At 41.0% G+C, this 22,219-nt stretch overlaps 1 protein-coding gene across 1 annotated transcript in view; it reads right to left on the reverse strand.

Moving 5' to 3' along the window:
- The window catches only part of stx1b (syntaxin 1B), a 46,481-nt gene that overhangs the window by 8,399 nt on the left and 15,863 nt on the right, over positions 1-22,219 (reverse strand). Inside the window, exons 2-6 of the mRNA XM_026355554.1 lie at positions 14,068-14,142; positions 12,226-12,325; positions 6,402-6,476; positions 2,674-2,747; positions 893-1,001 (exon numbers count right to left, since the gene is read on the reverse strand). Coding sequence (XP_026211339.1) covers positions 893-1,001; positions 2,674-2,747; positions 6,402-6,476; positions 12,226-12,325; positions 14,068-14,142 — 433 coding nt within the window. The remainder of the gene's footprint in view (positions 1-892; positions 1,002-2,673; positions 2,748-6,401; positions 6,477-12,225; positions 12,326-14,067; positions 14,143-22,219) is intronic.

A 22,219-nucleotide genomic window follows, 5' to 3' on the forward strand; every position in this document is an offset into this window, starting at 1 on the left:
GTGTGCAAATCCCTTTACTCTTCTGACATCAAAGACTACTCTAGAAATGAATCTAGGTGTGTGTGTGTGTGTGTGTGTGTATTTGAAGGTCAGCACTTGACTGCAGAGAATAAAATAGCTGCAGTCTGTCTGCTGGTTTGTGGTTTTGTCTGCATCAGCTTCGTGAGCTGGTGTTTATCATCTGCTCCTGAGTGTGTGCGTACATGCTGTGTATTCATATGGAATACACCTTTTACCTTACCTTACCTTTTCCATTGTGTGTGTATATATTGTGTCTATTAGTATAATTTAGGAATGTGTGTGTTGCCCTATGATGGTTCAAACTGGAATCAGTATAGTTTAGTTTTGTGATGTAATTTGTAATTTACTGATTGTAGTTCTAGTCCTTAAGGAGATTCTGTGGGATGTTCTTCAGACAAGAACAATTTCATCTGACAAAAGATTCATAGTATATAGAATATATATATAATAGATTAATAAAGCATGCAACCTTGGCTCTCAGTAGGAAAAGCGATGTTAACAGCAGTCTCTACTGTCAAGGTAAAACATGTTGCATGTTAAAACACCCTCTCCAACGTCTTCTCAAACCTGATATGTTGACATTTATGGCTGAGCATCACTGTCACTTTTAAATAAAAAAACTTGTCATTTGTCCTATTCTCAGTGTTCAAATTGTTTGTATGTGTTTGTATGTTGTATGCTGGTGATATGTGAGTCATTTTTGTATTTCACTAACTGATTTCAAACTGTGTATTGTGGTAGATAGTGATATCTACCACAATACAATGTTCAATAGTGATATCCAGCTGTCTGTTGTTAGTATGTTTGTTTGACTGTAAGTTGTTAATATATTATATAGTCACTATGCTATGTTTGCATGCTGCATACTTACTGATCTCCAGCTGTCTCTGGATGCGGTCCTTGCAGCGGTCACGGTACTTGGACTGCGTGGTGTTGTATTCAGTCATCACCTCGACAAACTTACGCGACAGCGTCGAGTGCTGCACAACGACAGCAGAGAAGAAAAAGAGAAAGAAGAAAACTTGAATAATCAATCGTTTTGTGTAGCACCTTTTCAATAGGTTAGTGACATTTTAGTAAATGCATAATAGCCAAAGATAGCCAACCAGAAAAGTTTGGGTATAATTAAGATATGAATGCCTGAATTACATGGTTCTTGCTTTTGAACCAGAGCGATTCCATATCCCTGCTACCTGCAGTTTTTATCCAGGAACGACCAGCAGGTCTAAATGTATCACGTGAAAGAAAAGGAAAAGTTCTCCATTTAAAATCTGTAGAAATACAGAAGTATTAGTAGCAAAGTAGAGGGTCTGCACTGTCACAGTGTTCTTCTACCTTACTGGTACATAAAGTGCTTTACACTTGTAGATTCATCAATAATATTGTGTATGTTAGGTTAACTTTATATCAGCAAAAAAGCTCTGTTTGATTTTTTTATGTGTGTGTGTGTGTGTGAGGTGCTGTCAATGCTGCAGCTGTGAGGAGTTGCAGCTCTCCTCTCCTCCACCAGGAGGCGGCACGGAGCAAATGAATGTGAAGGAGGGGGCGGCAGCAGCCAATGACAGAGCAAAATACTGCAGGGTCATGTCAGCCTGGATGCAGAGCCAAGAGGACACTCAGACAACACAAACAGCATGGATGCACATGTGTGTGTTTTCTCACTTTCACATGCGTTTCCTGCTTTTTTTGTCTGGTAAAATAAAGTGTGATCAGATCTCAGCTCTTAAAATGACAAAAACTCACATTAATGTCATTACCACAGAATTATTTACAGACACTCCCTGAAAGCTCCAAACTGTGAGACGTTTGGGTCTCTCTGGTCCTTTGAGTTGAGTTCTCAGTTTGGCTACTGATTGACCAGTGAGTCAGCAGGTTTTAGATAATGTGATGTAATGTGATAATATTATATATGATGATCAGATAAGAAGTTACCAAAATAATAAAAAAGAAGAGAAATGTTTAGTAAAGTAGCAAAAAAATGGTTTGAACCTTCAAATAAATTATAATTTTTTTTAATGGAAAAAGGTTTTGATATATTACAATTTCAGATGGAGTTTTGTTTTTAAAGGAACAAACAGCATTATATCGGTTAGTAAGACTTTGGGTCACCACATGCTGTCTCAGTGCTCCTTGGTGTTGATCGTACGAGTCTCTAGGAATCTACTGGATTGTTTGAAAATCATAAGAAATTCCTGCGTTTGGTGTTTTCATGGTGGTGGTGGAGACCTTGTTCCAAAATTTCCCATAGGTTTTCAGCTGTGTTGAAATCTCACATGATTTCCCCAGTCATCCTTCTGTGTGCCCCTGTGTTTAATTTATTTCTTTAATAAATTGTTATATTGCTGAACCATGTAACTGTTTATGTCGTCTTTTTTAAGTGTTCCTTGGGACATTTAATTGTTGGCAGATGGAAGAAGGCTGGTGTGCAGATGGTTCCCTGGGTACATAGATTGAAAGCTGCTTGAAATGTCAAAAAGCATAATTTAACCTTCACTGGTTTGCCATTGTTGAGATACTGACTGACAACCAGATGGCAGGCCAAAGGGCCCCTCAAGATTCACAGGCTGCACTGCAGCAAACATCTATCGAATGCCGACGTCATCTATCTCAACACGCGTCCAGTACCTGGACCTGCGGCTGTTCTGAACTCACCTGTGTCTTGCGAATCCTGAGGTCAGCTGATGATCTGTTGAGACCCTCCTCCTGCTCAATACTCTGCTCGATTGCTACAGAAAGAAACAGAGTGGGTCCGTTAGATATACTCCGGTCAGATCATAAAAAACAGCCTCTTTGCATTTTCACTGGTGCCTTTACCAACAGTATGTAAACGGCCTGAAGTGCTGGAGTTCACTCAAGTAGTGTACCTACGAACGAGCTTCTCTAATGAGGTGATCTGCAGCTTTCCGTTCTATTGCAGTACATGTGAACCACATCACTTTTAGCTTTGGGTAACTTCAAATTAACATTATTATTAGCTGCAGCCCTACAAAAAACAGGTACGATTATTCTTCCCTTCTTACCCTGCCTGCATTTGTACCTCGTATCTCACGTTTAAGTCTCTTTGGATAAAAGCGTCTGTCAAATGACTAAATGTAAAAGGTAACATTTTAACACTGAATAGTGTCAGATGTTCCACTCAGGCTTTTCTGCGTGAATTGAGGAAGCTCCTTCCTCCACGCCTTCACATCACAGTATTTAACCTGAAGCCTGCCCACCTGTGTCTCTGAGGAGAGAACAGATGAAGGCAAAACACAACACCTCCTCTTCCTCCATCACCTCCTCACTGCTGCACAGCTGAAACTTTAATACTTTATTATTCAACCAGGGAGACGCAGTTTAATAATGTGTGTGGATATTCTTGTCTGAAGACGCCTACAGAGTGAAAATCACTGCATCGCTTCAAGAAAATGCTCAGAGTCGGCCGGAAGGAAGAGGACAACACTTTAGTCCAGAGCAGATTAACAACATTAACCTGCCACTGTCCCCAGCCATGGGAAATTCACTGAGATATTTTTAAAACTGAAACTATTCAAGAGGTGTGAGGAAAAGATCTCCATCTTTAGTACAACCCAATGGGTTTCAAGCTTAGAGCCACAGACACAAGACAAAAAGCATTGAGAGAAGTACGTAGTGGCACATTGTTGGTTTGGGTCTGCATATGTTTTGCAGAATAGTACCTAAACAGGAGCTGAGCTTTCGCCCCAAAACATAATTGACATGTTATTAATGTAACTGTAACGGACACAAGTAATAATTTTATGTCCACTATTGTCGTTTTGTAGCTGTAATGAATCCCGCAGCCTCTAGAGGACACTACCAGGACAAATTCTAGGTGGAGTTCAGGTGAAGGCCTCTGAGGTCAGGCATACTTTAAGTTGTGTATTACAGACACACTGAAAAACAAATCACAGCTGATAATTAACTGATCGGCTGGAACAATGTGTGTGTGTGTGTGTGTACAGGCCATGGTAACCGGCTGCAGGTCTGTCCTGGTGTCATGTGAATCTATGATGTCAGTTCGTCTCCAGCGAGCGATGAGATGAACTGAAACGCTTATATAATTTTTTCCACTCAGTGTGTTCGCTTGTGTGTGTGTGTGTGTGTTTTTTCCTGGCTCGTGGCCCAGCTGCTCTCTGTTGGATCCATGATGACTCAGCAATATCACACAGCACCTAAAGTGTGTGTGTGTGTGTGTGTGTGTGTGCAGTATTTGTGTGTATTTTTGTGTTTTTTATGTTACGTGAGATGAAAACTGGGTGAGTAAGCAACAGATTGTGAGTCCAGTGTGTGTGTAATTGTTTGAGGCCGCTCTTCGGCCTCTTTGGTTCTGACCATGCTTCTTCCTTCATCTGTAAAAACCTGTCACCATAAAGAAGGATGCTAATGATTTTATTAGCCTCAGCACTGCCAAAATATATGAATAGATTTTGAAGCTCAAGCCATGTTTTTTACCCAAATTATAGTAGATTTTGTTAAATTATACGCATTTAAACTCAGCTGAATTAGCTGTCAGCACTTCCTGTTCGCTGCGTACTCATAGATGTACTTTCAGTTTTCACAGAATTATTTTGTTACAAAAGAACATTTTAAAACATGATAATTCTCGGGCAAGTTTGCCAGTTTTACAGTTTATCTTTCGACTTTGACAAAGTTTGGGTGTGTGGCAAAGACTAAATATCCTAAAATCTAAAAGCCTAAACTTCATATAACTCCCTAGATGTTGTGGAAAGAGATGGATCAGGACCTCTTTGGCTTTCAATCTGAAGATTTGACGTTTAAAACAAGATCAGGAACAACCCCTAACAGTGTAATGTGGTGGCGCTGACTTTTTAAGAACATGAATCCACTGTTGGCGTTGTGCTGTGGGTGATGCCTGTCTGCTCCTACATGTGATCCCCACTCACACCACCCCGAGGATGACACCGCCACAGTTTGCTGCAGAGTGTGTGTGTTAGTGTGTATGTGTGTGTCTGCGAGACGGTACAATAACACTTAGGCCTCGTGGGGTTTCCAATTATAGTTTTATCTCCACCATCAGCTATTCTCAGACTGCGTATGTACAGTCTGTGTGTGTGTGTGTGTGTTGTTTCACACACTTATCAACATAATGTATTTGTGTATCCACAGGTCTGTGTGTGTCTGTGTGTGTGTGTGTGTGTGTGCACGCTGTCCAACCTCTGGCTGTTCACATTAAGGCAGTGATGTCCTTGAACCCTCAGCATGAACCAACACTGCTGCACTGACTATACATATGTGTGTGTGTTTTCCAGTAGCTTTAAGCTCATTGGCCTGTGTGTTTTTGTGCGTGCGTATGTGTGTGTGTGTGTGTGTGAAGCTGTCCCAGTGATTACAACTTGATAAATCACCACCAGTGTTTCTGAATATTTTCTTTGTCTTCTGCAGCTGAAGGTCGACATGCTCTGTCATCCTGCATCCTGAAAACCATAAACCCTCTAATGTCGGACCTTTGCAATACAATGTAATGTCCAATTAACTGTCATGTCATATTCACCACATAGATCAAAACACTTTCTCTAATTAAAAATAATAATGTTCTATCTCAAAAATTAGAGCTACAATGTGCAACCTCAGCTGGAGCTAGCACGAGATTCAGAATCAACACGCTCTGCTCCGCCCATCCTTTCCTCTCCCTGCTGAGCTGCAGCTCTTCTTCACTCTTAATGCACTTCTACGCTCTGCCCAAGTAGTTGCTTTATATTTATATTTATATATTTTTATATAGATAGATTCATATCCAATGATATGGCTCACAAGCAAGAGACCATGTCAGTTGTAATAAGAACATTACCTTATACTGTCTCTTTGGTGGCGCTACAAGAAAACTCTGACGGTCATCAAAACCATCAGACATTTACTGTTCAGTATTCTGGATCAAAATGTTCTACATGTTCAGGGAGGAAAACGTTGATTTAGATGTTCAGGTGAAGCTCTCAGAGCCTCTTTGTGACAGATTAGCGTCCATTGTCTAATAATTTATCACAGTCCCTAAATTCCAACAACTCCTCTGTCATCAGTCAGAGCTCGGCTTTGTCCCCAGACACATAGTCGATATAAACGCCTTTGGAAGAGACAGATAATTTCAAAGTGGAGACACTTGGCAAACCTCAGAGTTTAGAGAAATGATGAGGCTTGCAGTGACCCCTCACCTCACGCTGACTGATCACAGAAAACATCCCGAGGCAGGTGATGTGATCTGAAGTTCTGCAGGTTTGTATGTGGTGATTTTCTCAGTATTCATGAAACGAAGTACAGAAAATGAAGACGACCTATTGAGATGATCGATGATGTTTCTAAGCAGTTTCAGAAGAGTTCAATGCGAGGAAATGTCACTAGCTTAAAACCTGAGTGTGAGCATTTACCTTTTAATTTTGAGCGAACTTTATTGGCTGTCTTCTTGATGTCAGCTGTGAGGTCCTCCAACTCCTGTTTGGTTTCTGCAAAGAACAAACGAGATAAAGTGAACATGGATAAGTTAACAATAAGGTACCTCCCTTCAGAGATGATGTCCACCACACACTAAAGCCTGGCCATCACACAGCACCCCTCATCTTTTGCTTTTGGGTCAGGAAATTTGACATTTTGAGTATCTACACACAAGCAACTATATGTGTCTATAGGGAATGATTACCTTGTATTTCAGTAAGTTCTGAAATTCATTAATAGTAACTCAATGCAGCATCCAATTAGTCTATATTGATAGTTATATGTACAGTGATTTAATGTGTGGGTACTTAACACACCTAAGAGCTAATGTGTGTGTGCAGCCTCCTGAAATCTTGTGGTCATAATGAGGTTGTGTGCTAATGCAGCTGTATTATTCTAAAACCACACAGTGTTTTTTTTTTCCATTTCATATTTTGTACAGAGCAGCCAGATATCAAACAGTGATCTTCAAAGGTGCCGGCAGCTCTTTTATTGACCTTTGGATACTTCCAGTCTAGTTGTTTCTGAGATAAAGCACTGACGGGAACGGACATACATGAGGTCACAGTGATCTTGGCCTTTGACTTTTGACCACCGAAAAAACTAATCAGTCCATCATTGACTCCACTTTGACAATTGGACCAAATGTCAAGAAACAGTTTCAAAGCGTCCAGAGGACTAGATGAACGTGAAGTCAGTGTGACCTTTGACCACCCAAATCTAATCAGTTCATCCCAGAGTCCAAGGTGACAGTTGTGACAAATTTCTCTCCAACACATATTGCGTTCACAAGAACTGGGTGGCCGTACGAGACACATTACAGCTGCAGCATTAAAAAGAAGGATTTATCAGTAGGGAGCTAATTTATAATAGAATGACAATTTATGTATTCAGAATAAAAATACATATAAATAGAAACTGATAAAATCCAAAGCTCTGTGTATTTTTCTATTTTGATTGTGTCTTATAGCATTGAAGGGTGTAGGAGCTTGAGGCCCCACAGCAACCCCGTCTGGATGTGCCTGATCAAGTCTAGTCATGCTAATATAGACATATCCTGACATCTCACTCTGGAGAGGAAAGAGAATAAAATGCATAATATAGTAGCTTCAATCCACAAAATGTGTCTTACAAAACACAAAATGCAGACAGTTTAATAAACAATTAAAATATAATATTTTGACATGGGAAAAAGGAAATTAATAATCAAAAAACTGCATATTTGTTGGTCAGTGCTGTCTGAGTGAGTGACCTGAAATAGTGGCTGCTGGGCCTACAGCAGCGCACCAAGCAGAGGAAACTGAAACGAGTTGATCACGTGAAAACTGTAAAACGGGAGATGGCGTGATTTCAGTGGAAGGAGAAGAAAAGGGATGCGTGGTCAGTGTTTGATGATGTGAACTCAGAAACAGTAACATCACATCATGTCATCCATGTCGGAGGAGGGTAACGATGTGTGTGTGTGTGACTGTAATGCCGAAGTGACTGACACAGTGTGTGTGAGTGTGTGTGATAGCTGCAGTAGTGCAGGCAGATTTACGAGTGCTGCAGTGCTATTCAGCCGCTGCAATCACACTCAGCCTTTTCTACCTCTGACTCACCCTGTTCTCTCCGTCTGACCCCCTCTCCTCATCCTCATCCTCCTCCTTTCTGCCCTGATCAGAAGCTTTTATTAGCAAGTGATGCTAATCCTCAGTAACGATTAAAAAACATTTATATTTTAGTTTACTGAGTTCCTCTTTCCTCCTCTTCACCAAAACAAGATGAAATTGGGAATTAGAGGAGCACAAAAAGTACACAAAATGAAACACAACATGGTGCTATATAACTTTACTGCCAACTTGTGCAATGTGTAATGCAGTGGGATGTTGAATTTATGACAGGGTTTATTTATGGTGAGGTAATGCATTTTTTTCTGAACGTATGCAAAATGTATTCTGAGGGAACAGTACAGTTATAAGGCCAGCCTGAATTACTGCACATGCTTGCTGCAGAACTGTGCACAGCCACAGTCTAACAATTAAAGTGAGGTTGCACGCTGGTTCTCTTTGACACCGTAGTGGCTGCTGTGGACAAGCCTTTATGCCTTTTGTGTGTGTGTGGTTTTTTTTTATAAATAAATGTCTCGAAGTGCCTCAAAGTGTTTTGTGCATTTTGTAAAGAGGCAGAAAAGGAAGCACTTGTGTTGGTTTGGCTCATTGTTCCATAACACCATCTCCTTAAAGGTGTTATACCTGGAGCGCCCACAAGCTGCAGATTTTTAAAGTCTGACAGGCTGAGTCTGGACATTTGGTGACCTGCCAACGGCTTGCTTACTAGTTTTTAAGATAGGAGGCTTTCACTGAAAGGAAATAATCTTTGCTCCTTTTCTCTGTCTGACATGTTGGATAGCCAATGAGAGAAAGCATTTGTTTCAGAGAAATGACGATGAAAGGACGAGCAACTGTAACAGAGTCTGTGAATGGATGTGGTTCAGATGTAGAACTACAGATGTGCTTCTCCGGTCTCACTACAGCTCCCATCATCCATTATTCAGTCTGAAATTAAGATGCATTTTGTATGACAGTCTGTTGGCAGCTGAGAGCAAGCTGACCCAAAACTGAGGAGGAAGAGAAGAAAGAAAGCGACATGTTTCCACCAGAAGGAAGAAAAAAAAACATCTGAATGTTGAACATGAAGTGAAGCTCATACATGGATGATACATGGATGACTACTGTGTATATGACTGTGTTTTTATCATGGCGCTGTGGATTTGATCTGTTTCAATCTATTTCAACATTCAGTATCCGTCTAGATATTTTTTAATGTTAATTCACTGCAGTATTCAACAGCTAATATACAGTAAGATTCACTAATGAATACATTAACATATGAATGATAGATTATTACATGGTAAAATAGGGGTCAAATTTTGGAGCAAACATAGTAATGACCTAAGAATGTAAAAATTAGAAATTCAAATGACTGAAATCATTATTTCATTTGATCATATTTAATGTCCTCTCAGCTCATTTTACTGCATTTTGACTAATCGCTGATTTTGAGTTTTTAAATCAGCAAAAAACAAACAGGCAGCAACAAAAACATACTAATCTACAGAATAAAATTGAATGTTACTACACTGGAGATTATCTGAACACAGAAGCTCCAACTCAGTCTCCTACAAATGACATTTCTCTACAACTAAACTGCAACCACAAACGCCCTGATCGAAAAATATGTCGATACTTATTAAGGAAACGTACACAGGCGACATATTCTTGTCTGTTGAAATATACAGTATCTATTCTGTAACATCCAAATTCTCTGTAGTCGATCTCAGGTCTGTGGTTTGTGAACCCTGCTCACTGTACACCCACCACTCACCCAGCAAATCTCCTTCCAATAATTACTTTTTCGGTAGTCAGTGTTTTGGGCTACTGTGATTTCTTCTGTGCTCATTTCATCTCTGTATCTGTGCATGAAGGAACACCGACAGACAGGCAGGAGTCACTCACATGACCTCAGCGGTTAACCTCTTCCTCCCCTCTGAGGATAACTTCACTTCATGCAGTTTAAACTCTGCTTCTTCAACCAGAAGAAGAGGAGCCACTTCACAGGCAGCATGCAACAGAAAGCATGGAGACACGGAGGTAGAAGGAAGGAGCGAGAGGAGCGATAAAGAAGAGAGAGAATAAAGGCAAAGAGGGGCAGAATCAGACGGGGAAAGGGAAGAAAAAATAATAATATTCACATGGCATGCAACAACAGAACAGAAAATATCAACATGCAGAAACCTGACAGCATGCAAAACCATAAGATACAAGACGGACGAAACCCAGGTTCTTCACATGATCAGTGAAGGTTTCAATTAAAACTATTCTAAATCTACCTTAAAACACCAATCACAGTTTTTGAAACCAGCTCTTTTTATGTTTCCTGTTGCTCTCTCTTCTTCTCACAGTGCATTTGATCGAGACGGAGAAAGGGTTCTGGTTTTGCATTTACTGTCAGTCACATTCAAATGGTTAAAATAACGGGGGAGTCATGTCTTAAAGTGACAAGTTAGAAGTCGCCTTGAGCTGAACTCAACCCCTGTGGCCGCTCTGCTTCCTCCTGAATCAACGAAAAACAAAACAAAAAAAAAAAAACCCAACCCAGTTTTGAAGCTGGACTTTTTACAGCGTAGCGTTTCTGACAGCACAGACTTTGGCTTTAGGCTTCAGCGGTGACATTGAATCATTATTGCTGAGTCACAGTGTGCCGGGGTCAGGGTGAACGCAGCAGAGCTCTCTGAGTCTCACACTCACCAACAGGAGAGACTTTGAATTTTTCCCTCATGTGTCAGGAGGAGGAGGGCCGAAGTGACTGATGCCAGCGATCAGTGGAAGTTTGCCAGCAGACTCATCAGAGGCTCAAACAGTGAGCTGCAGTTCTCATCAGCAAGCCGTTAACAGGATTAGATTTCACTCCGAGGTGCAGGGTTGAGCTACCGAAGGTTACTGATGCAATATTCAACACTTTATATCTGTATTTATAGTCAACACATTGCTGATCGCTTACTTACAACCGAAGCCTCAAACACCGACCGGCCTGGTGATGTTGGGCTGCCGTGCAAGCTGTCCCTCTTTGTGCGATTCATCCCCTGCAAAGTCGAATCCACTAAACCAATAGAGTGGAACCCTATCAGGTTGATTAGACGTGTATTTACTGAAGAACAGCACTGCTAATAAAGAGCTGCTCTCTCTGCAATAAACACATTACATTTCCTGTAATGCGTGAAGCACAGAGCAAATAGGGAGCACTGTCAAGACAGCGAGTGAAATCCTCGGTGAGCAACGCTCCTCTCTGTCTGACATCACACGGAAAGCTAAATCCATCATATCAGATTCAGACCATCCCATCTCTAAAGAATGTGACATCCTCCCCTCTGGGTAGATAAAATTAGATGCAACTGTTTCAGGTTTTAAGAGCTCTTAACACGTTAAACCTCACACTGTTCTCGTTCTGAGCTTTCTAATTCTTTTTTTTTTTTTCAGGATTGTTTGCACATTAGCAGCACTAGCCTGTCTTATTGCAGTTTCTGTTTTTATTGCTGCCCTGCTGCAAACAGGACTTCCTCTTGTGGGGCAATAAAGATGTCAAGTGAACCGAATTGAAATGACTTCAAAATAAAAGCCTCTTGTTGGTTCGCCGGTGGTTTTCCATTACAGTCTCGCAGCAGGGGATTTGCGCTGCGCTGAGCTGCTATGGTGCTGCTTAGCATCCAAGCCGACCATGACGAGCCCATGTCAGTCTCCTTCTCCTCAGCTGTGTCCTGAGCGGCTAAACGCATGAGCCTGTGATGGAGACTTTTGTAGCTTCCTAATCTCTGCAGTGTGGAGTTCGCTTCACTTCAGTGTTTCTACTTCTTCCAGCATTATCCTCCTGACTAGTTTCAGCCATGTTGGAGCTGTGGTCTGTTGTCAGCCTTCCTTTAGGAACTGGTGTACTGCTTTTATTGTGAAGAACACATTTTTTTCACACGTTAATGGAGTTAATAGGTTAACTGGTGACTCTAAATTGCTTATTGGTGTGAGTGTGATTGTCTGTCTCTGTCTCTGTCTGTCAGCCCTGTCCAGGGTGTACGCTGCCTCTCTCCCAGTGACAGCTGGGATAGGCTCCAGCACCCCCTGTGACTCTTAACAGGAAAAGTGATTAGGATGATGGATGAATGGGTTCACAGCTGATTCATTTCAAATATTGCAGGGAGAAATGTGCAACAGTGAGTGTGAGTCTTACTTTCGTCAGGGTTGGGTGCGGCCAGGATGGCGCTGTGCTGCTTCTTCACCTGCTCCACATCCTCTGACAGCTTTTCTATACAGCCTCTGATCTCCTCAACCTAAACACACACACACACACACACACACACGATAGCCGCGTCACAATGATGCCATCACAGAACGCTGCAGTAACAAACCAGATCAGATCCTCGCAACCTAAGAAGATGAATGAATGAAAGCAACTGTTTATATAAAAGTATTAAATAATAAGAAGAAAATCTTTCTGCATATCTTTCTACCATGATATGCAGCATTTATAATGATTTAAAAAGAAGAAAGTAATCAGCCTTCAGTTCACTTATGATGTTGTGAGGGAAGTTGAGCTTGTGTAAAACTAACGTCAAACCAACCAACAAACATCCTGTGTGTCGCTGCAGGTTTCTGCCATCTGCATACAACATAAAAATCTAACCATTTTAAATTTTAACGGGGGACCTATTCTGACTTTATTCTGTCTACTATAATTTAAAACGAGCTCATTAAGATTCATTGTCTCTGATGAAAACTATGAAATATGAAACAGTGAGAGTGAGACTGTCTCTGCCTGCTGTCAGTTTGATGACTGTCAAACCGCATTAACCTGCTCATTACAAATCAACTTTATGACCAAATGATGACTTTGAAATACCATTAAATTAAATATATCATAATAAATAAAGGTTTTCATTTAAAAAAGTTCCACCACCACACTTTGCATCAAGCCGTGGTGATATTCTATGTTTTTCTTGATTGTCTATATGTGGCACGAACACAGCAGGATGAAAACGATGGTGGGAGAAGGAGGGCAGAGAACAAAGTTGAGCCGACGTTGGAAAAATCAGTTTGTCGTTATTGTCTTTCTGCAGACAGTCAGATCTTCACATCTGTGTCAGAGCGTGATGGATCACTTCGCAGAAACACTGTCACTCTGCAGATTTCACACAGATTATAGACAAGTAATCTAATTTGTTCTGATTGAACAGCTTTCCCCCGAACGTCAAACTGACTGAACAGCACCAAGGGAAGTTCACAGTCAGAAAATCCGGTTCTTTAAAACACTGGTTTATGTGAATCCGCAGGTTCCCTCTGATAGGTCGGGAAATCTTCATTTTCATTCATGTGAATCAATTTCAGGCTGAGGGGTTATTTACAGCATTCATAAGAGCTCCCAGCCCATGGCTTCGGTTTAGGAAAAAAGCCAAGAGTTCTTGTTTGTTTGTGCTGTCATTAATTATCCAGTATTTCCCATCCAAAGGAATATTTAGTTATTCCCCCTCCCTGTTGCTTGCCCACGTCTAGCAGTTAAATCAAAGAGTGATTTTTATTTAATTTATTTATTTTTTTTGCCAAATTTGTTAAAATGATCAAATAACTCAGAAGTAAAAAAAAAAAATTATATTTAATAATTTAAATCTCTAAAACACTTACACCGCAAAGGATGAAGGGTAACATTAAGGGGTTAATCTAATATTTCTGTTTAAAATCTAGTCTACGATTATAGATTAGGTTATTTAGTGCTGACTGTGTGAGGCTGGCTGTTGATGATGTTTATCATTTTTGTTATGTGGAGCTAGATAGTCATCAAATTAAATAGCATTACTTTGAATTACTATTAATTGGCCTGTAATTCATTTACTGTATCTGCACTAAACAAAAATTCAATCAAAACAAAAGGACTTACTCCTCTGAGGGAAATGAAGCACATATCTAAAATGTTTGGAGTATTTTTTCAGTGTATGGTTTCCTTGTGACCCTCGGGTCCAGGATGAACACCTGAGGCATAGCTGCCGCCCTGTGTAGGTGTGCTTTTGATGTGTCTTACCTGTTCGAAGAACTCATCCATGAAGTGGTCCCTGTCGACCTGCACCACCTCCTCATCATCATCGCTGTCCTTAGCCTGCAGAGAGACAGAGGAAAAAAACGATTATGTAATGTAACGTCTCCCTCGTTTCTGCTTAATGTTTTATGAATGAGTGGTGAGAGTTCACTTCACCAGTCCCGCTAAAAAATCTCTCTAATCAGTGTCCTGTGAAAATGGATATGACAGTTACGCGCCTCTGATATTATCATTAGGGTGTCAAGAAATGCAAACAACAACTCCGTTTTCCAACCATGACACCAAGTCCACCTTAGTTGCATAGTTCACTGTCATATATTCACAGTCTGTATGGAAACTCTCACACCCTCGAACCTCTTTACAAGCACCAAACAAACATTAAAAGCATGTTATTTCAATATTAAACCAAAAGATATATGAGCTGATGCTTTAACTTGAAAATGTGCAGTTTAACTGGTGGATGATAAAGCTCAGTTCATTTGGTGTAAGAATGAATAAGACGTGTTACGATGAGATGAGGTGAGGTCAGGTCAGCAGGTGAGGCAGACTAAAGCGATCGCTCAATGAAAGTAAACAGCTTCCAGTTACGCTGATTGGATTTCTATTAATGTTAATAAAGAGAAGCCTGTACAGTGTGTGTGTGTGTGTGTGTGTGTGTGTGTCTGTGTGTGCGTGCGATTTGCCCCGATAGTGTGTGTAACTGATATGTTGATTGCAGATAATGAAAAGCTCCTCAGTATCGACAGTCCTTAATGTTCAGCAAAGTGGCAGAACTAAATCTACTGGTTTGAATACCAGGTGGAGACAGACAGGTGGACAGTGAGCTACTGACTGTTGGACCGTGGACAATGTGTTGGACACGAGGTTGAAAGACGAGCACATACATGGATGTTAAGAAACATAGAAACATAGGGAGCCAGACACACAAGAGAGCAGACAGGAATCATTGTTCCCATGGCATCCAGGAGTGATGTGTCAAACAGTGACACCAAAAGGTGCTTTCTAACGTCTGGATGAGATGCCAAGGGAGCCACTGACACCTCAGCATCGTTCTGTACTACAGTGTACGGGTTTTTAACATGTAGCTCTCTGCTTAGCATGGAGCTCAGTCTATGTTTCTGCATCTTTCTGTGCTTCGACTGCAGTTATCGTGCCCCCTCCTCCCCAGCCATCTCCCCTTCCTCGCCCTGCGTCACACTGACTCTGCAGAGGAGAACAGGAACACAGACACAGAGGGAAGGGCAAGCACGCACTACAGTAAGTGCCAAGCATAAACGTGCACAGTTAGTAGGTGGAGGTGGAGTTTAAGAAGAAGCCCAGAAAAACATCAGATGCCGTCTCACTACATTCTGCCACACTTTGGATTTTTCTGTCAAACTACAGTAGGACTATAAACCAGGATGTAGACACAACCTTTCCATATATAATTGTTAAAGTCAAATTTATCCACACAAACTGGGAAAACTATTTCTTACGGAGCTAGTTTTCAGGGCTGCAACTAGAAATGTACTGAGGTCACATGTCTGCTGAAGACTGAAGTGAAGCCTCAACAAATACTGATTCTGGTTGTGTATTACATGTGACTCCATACACTGGCGTCCTCTGTTAACCCCTGTTACACATCATTCCTCATTTCTCTCTCTCACCCTCATGTGTCATCTGTCATTTCTCTGGTGTCATCTGTTTAATAATGCACACAGACATATCACAGACTAATAAAAGGGCAACTGCACATTCAGTTACTGTATGAGCTGTAATGAAAGAGTTATCCGATATTTAGGCGTTTTGCTGAAAGGATCTGACTCCAGTCTAGTAAACTGCAGCATGCCACACGTGCAGAAAATAAGCAGAGTGGAGTGAATTGATTTGAGGTCTCAGGTTAGCCTTTGACAGCAAAACAACAAAACCTGAAATAGTCAACCCGAGCATCAGACTGCAAAAGACACAGTCTTTGTAAAACATGTTGTTGCTGATGTGTTTTTCCCCAAAATGAAACAATTTATCAGCCGATGAATCGTTCTTTTTCTAGCCCAGAAAAATCACTGTGTATTTCCAGGCTTGGAAAACAGAGCAACACTTCTGTTTATCCTGATCTGATCTGAGAGCAGCGGCGCTCTCTTAGCAGGTCAAATAGAAACCTAAACAAACAGTGGAAACCAGGTTAGTGAACGCCTCAGCTGCAGATATAAATAGTGGCGTTGAATCAGCCAGTAAAGCTGTGATGCTGCAGGCGGAGGTCCGTGCCCATCTGCACTGCTGCTGCAGCCAGCACCTGAGGTATTATGGGAACTGGAGTTGTAGCTCTAGCTGCTGTAGTTACACCCAAAGGCTGGAAACCCAGACAGTGTATGCATTCTCTGATAGACACACCAACATGACATGGTAGTATGTGTGCTGCAGCCCAGGTCAGTGTAGCCTCCAGGTTAACAAGAAATCAAAGCTTAAACCTGCAATTAAAATCCCTGTACTTCAGTTTGAACATGGAAAACTGAGCTTTCAGACAACAGTGATGTCCACACAGTGCTGATGTTATAAAGGAGGAGAACGCTGAAACCACTGTACTTAATAAGTGTTAACTGAAGACGTCACAGACATTAAACTATTTGCAAATCAAACTGCTAAATTATCTGACATGGACAGCTCAAATGTCAGAAGTGGCTCGACGAATTGCCAGACAAAAATATATGTTATATCTCATAGTGTCATTTCTCAGTTTTTGCATGCATTGTGGGGCAGTGATACGAGAGACTGAACACGGCAGCTAAGAATGATCTCACAATGTGGGTTTGAAATAGTGAGTTACACCATATGATAGGGAGGCAGCAGAAGCAGAAAAGCAGTAATGAGCCATGTCTGTAGTCTTAAGCTTCACGCAGTACATCCCCAGCAACCTCCGTAATTAAGAAAAGGCAGCTTGTATATACAGCAGCCTGAAAGGCAAAACCCAGGGCGCAGCAGCACATGGGTTACTTTATGAGAATCATTCTTTAGGTCATTACATGAAAAATGTCTCATAAATGACCTCCAAACTCATCTGAGTGCTATGTGTCCTGCTCGGGTGTCTCCCCCTGGATCTGATGTCTCCCACAGAGACTGTCCACCCTGCCAACAAATCTCCCTCTGTCCATGTGTGTGTTTGCTGCTAATGATGTCAGCTAACTACTTGTTCACAGGCCTGACGCTAATCTGGAAAACGATGCCAAAGACCAGAGGTCAGAAAATTCCACCATCCACACACACACACACACACACACACACACACACACACACACTGCAGCAAAAAATGATTGTGCACGTGTGATGCAACACATTCTGTCCAGCTGTTGCTCCAAACAGGTACAAACAAACAGTTCTTAACCAATTATACTGAAATGTGTGTGTTCTGTGCAGAACAAGAGTCAGACTGAGATTAGCTTAGCACAAAGATGAAATACTGTGCCAGGACAAACAAATGTCAAACAAAGCATCGACAGACCTAACAGGGTCTTACGGGGTCTAACAGGGTCCAACTCTGTCTTGAATGGTCTGGTAACGTCAGCAGTCACCTGACACCCAACAGTGTAGATAACACAAACAGCTCTGGTGCTCCCTCAATCTGCCTCCCTGCAGAATCTGTCAGAGTAACACAGCACCGTGTTTCATTTGTGCTTCTATATGTCTGTCGCTGAGGATGATGGGAAACACAAACATTTACACAATGACAGGGAGCAAATCTGTTGTCAGCAGATAAGACCTGTAATAAAGAAACATCTCTGCCCACCAATCGGCTGCTGTCATCAACACACCCAATACCCAACATTGTCCCCAGGAAAACACACATCTCGACCGCCTGTGCGGTCTCTGTCAGAGTGTTTGTAAAGGTTTCACGAGCTCTAGAGAGAAGAAAGGGCTGATGGGGAAAAGTATGTTGAATGTAAAAGACACGAGTGGAGTCCCTCTGTGATCTGAACAGAAAGACCTGTTCATCGCCATCACATCAGTGAAACACTGAAAACAGAATGAGACATGCAGCTCACGATGAGCCAGATTTAGATTTCCAAGTTCTTTAATAAATTGTTTTTATAAAAAGCATGTAAAAGGGTTGACATATGTTTTCCACTATCACTATTTTTACGGTTGTTCTCAATAAAAACATAAGAGATCAGAATTCTCCTGTGTTATTATTTGAGGCACATTGTATTTGTTAATACTCTTCACTTAGATGAAAATCTAATCAGATTTTATAACAACTTAATGTAGAAAACCACGACATTCCAAAAGGTTCACATACTTTTTCTTGCCTCTGTATTTGAATGGTACTACACTTTCCTCTGCCTTTCATCTTTCATATCTCTCTGCTACTAGCTGAAAAAACCCCCTCCAGTTGTAGTGTTGGCCTGCTTCTTCAGAACTCCCCCAGATGACATCATCTAATAACAAGTGACAAAAAATAGTTTAAAGGAGAAACTTGTTTACGTCTCCCCACATCCTTCAGTTAATAAGTGAAATAATCAAGAAAAAGTACCTCAAGCTTGTTTCTAAGTTCATGTCTACTACTGTATGTTCTGTGTCTGAGGTCTCAGTGATGGTCCATCCTGCAGATGGTTTGTTATTCCTGATCCCCACTGGCAAAAACACACACCACACATCTGAAACTGGGTCGCTCTACTTCTTCTTTTCATAGCAACAAAAAAAAAAAAAAAAAAAAAAAAAAAAAAAAAAAAAAAGGAAAGAAAAATAATATGAATTTCAGCATCAGCTGGCAGTTATGAGGTTATTCAGCAGTCAGTAACTCTGACTCCTCGACGAAACTCCTCGACGTAAGGTTGAAACCTGAAGTCAGCTGATAGTTGTGAATGTCTCTTGCTGATCTGACAAGTTTTTTCTAAAAGATTTAAAAAAAGACATTTAACAAAAGGTGAGTAGTTTAATGACACTAAAACAGAAATAGAAAATCCACCTTTCCACATGATTGATCACTCCACACATGCTGCTGTGACCTCTGACCTTTCACCTTCATATGACTGGCTCTTTATATTGACCATAAAATTTCTATTAAGAGAAATGAAGACGGATGCTATAGAGTGCGTGTGCGTGTGTGTCTTTGAATGTACAGACTAAGTCCCTGAAGGCATCACAGTGCTGCTCCCTGTTGAAGGTTTTTTTTTTTTTTTTTTGGATGCGACAGTGTACGACTACATAACCTTCAGAGACTAAAATGATCTGTGAGGACACACCAAAGTGAGCTGGAGGCCACACGGTCACCTCTATAAATACTCTGATACTGTAAGAGCAAAGCACACTGTAATGGTCCACCTGTTCCAGGAAATATTTACTAAGTGTTTTGTTTCTTTGGTTAGTCCAGTTTCCTACGGTCAGCCCGCCTCAGCTGCCTCCTACCTTTCCCAGAGTGCCTCGAAACAAGAGGGACAAATAAAGGATACTACAATAAAGAACATTCAGATATTCTAAGTAAATAAGTAACAGTACAAACATGTAACACGCTCAATCTAATCAGCTTTAGCCTTTGAATTCTTTGCTCTCATAATATCATTACTTTATTTAAACTCTTCTCAAAAACAGAGCAAGTTAATAGCAAAAAGAAAAATACAACTATCATGTCAATAGCATATAATAATAATAATTCAAATGTGTTATTCATGAAGCATAAAAAATTACACAGTGCACATATAAAAATGGATATTTCTCCATCTGGGGTCTGTGGCCATAGCAGCTAACCAGGGTCCTGTGTGTCTTTAAAGCAGCCAGTCAGTGTGTCCGTCTCCAGCCATCTGGTATCTATCAGTATTTATCTCTTCTAGAAATCAATGCTATTTTGCAATCAGTGCAATTAGGAATTTGTCACATAGCACACACACATCCACGCAGGCACACATGCACACACGTACACTCAGAGTTCTGCAGAATGAGAGGTCAAAGGTCAGGAACTAATGGAAGTTTGATTAATAATTAATTAGAGCTGAAATATTCTGCCTCAAAGAGCCATAAAAATCTGCCGCTGATGTTAAGCTACAAAATGGCTGCAGTGGATGAAGCTTGACGGGAATCAAACCCTTGACGTCAGACCTGTACTGAGACTCAGCTCTGCAGTCAAGCGGTTGTTATAGTGTAATATTATCCCTAAAATGATCCCTTAGGTATATTGCTGCCCCACATGAACATCTCACACACACCTCACATAGACCGATGGACAAATTAGCAAACCGATCTTCTGTACCACTTCTTTTTCCATGTTAATGTTCCGCACTGCTTCCAGGAAATAGCCACAGCCTCTCACGCCGATAAATGTTCTCACCTTCTCCCGCCTACTCAGATTTAATATGTTACCAGACTAAAGGCCAGCTTTCACAATGGAACCATCACGTCCTTAAACTGTGCACAAAATGACGGAGGAACCAAGTGCTCCTGGAACAGAATCTGTGTGCTGATAACACATTTGAAACGCAGCGTGTATGTGACTGTACTCAATGTATGAACAAGCAAATCAAACGAGGAAAAGCCAAGCGTTAAATGTGCTTCCACTCTGGACAAATGTTTATCATTCGAGGCAGACAGGAGACATCTGTGTTGGATGACAGGAGGTAATGCAACATGTTTTATCTTCCACACATTATGTGACTGAAACACAGAGAACCAGGGGCACATATCTCTGGGTTTTGAACAGTTTTTCAATCAATAAGATGCTGAGCTCTACTTTTCTCTTTGTGGTTTCTGTAGATCGGTTTTAGTGTAACAAGGAGGACGGGCCTGACTAATATCTGAACACTGTTACATAACAAGAGAGGCTGAGACACACTCTGCTGTTTTCTCTTCATACAACCATCTGAGGAGGAGGAGGAGGAGGAGGAGGAGGAGGCAGTGCAGACCGAAAACAAAAACAGTGAAGAACAGAAGTTGCGCATCCTAAAAATAAAAACCCACATACAGCAGCTTTCTGTTAATTGCTGAAGAGACGACGAGATGCTGCAAAACCCCAACTTTTACTAACAAGCTACTTCTTTTCATCTTCACTGTCTTTAACAGACCGGGTCTGTTCAGACAAACAATGCCGACTGAGATCCAAAATGGAGTCTGGTTTGTCAACAGTGTGCTCTCCTACCTACATGTGGTACTTTTAATTTGTGTATTATATTTTATTTTGTTGAGTGTTTTAATATCTCTTAAAAAAATATTTTTTCTACATGTAATTGCATAGTTTTAATTATTTTGCTGATTACATAATAGAAAATTACAGCTTCATCCTTTAGGTAACTATAGTAACTACAGCTAAATGCAGTGGAAAGATGCTTGTAAAGAATATACAGAGTAAAGTCCAGTACTCGAATAAATATACTTCTACTATTGATGGTGTTAGAGTGATAGTGAGGTGCTTTATGTTAAAAATGTGATGTGCATGTGTTTATGAGCAGATTGAATGAACAGTGACGCCCTGCCATCATGTACACACACACACACACACACACACACACACACACACACACACACACACACACACACACACACACAAAGACAAGAGAAGGAAATGATATGAGATAAAGAGTCAAAGGACGGAGGAAATGGAAGTAGGGCGATGAAGATGAGCGACAGAGGAAGACAGAGAGTGAGACTGGGAGAAGGGAGGGAGGGAGATGGTGGCTGAAATGGGGGAAGGGAGGAAGAGATGGAAAGGATGAAAGAGGGGGGTGGGTGATAATAGAAAGAGCAGTACTTACAGGATGGGGGAGGGTATAGAGAACGGAGGAGTCATGCTGCTGCACTGTAAGAATGACTCCTGTTGTAATAATTACTCCACACAGAGTAAAAAGTAAGAAGTAATGTTCATACGTGTGGGTTTAAAGAAGCTACCTGTGTTAAAATGACAACGTGTATATTTAAGATGAACACAGGATCATTATGCTGTCTATAATTATTTTATCCACTGTCAATTTGGATGTGTGCAGTAGAAATAATTTCTTTCAAAATTACATTTTCAAACCAAACATGCTGAATGAATGTGCTTTGTAATCACCACACCCTGAACGTCATGGCATCAGTACGGCCGTTAATCTGCAGTGTCTCTCCATTCATAACCTTTTCCTTTTTAACTGGTTCGTTCTTCATTTTCCTTTTCTTTTCTGTCTTTACTCTCTTTTCCCTC

The sequence above is a fragment of the Anabas testudineus genome, chromosome 8 (assembly GCF_900324465.2).
Source record: "Anabas testudineus chromosome 8, fAnaTes1.2, whole genome shotgun sequence".
Classification (NCBI taxonomy): Eukaryota; Metazoa; Chordata; class Actinopteri; order Anabantiformes; family Anabantidae; genus Anabas; species Anabas testudineus.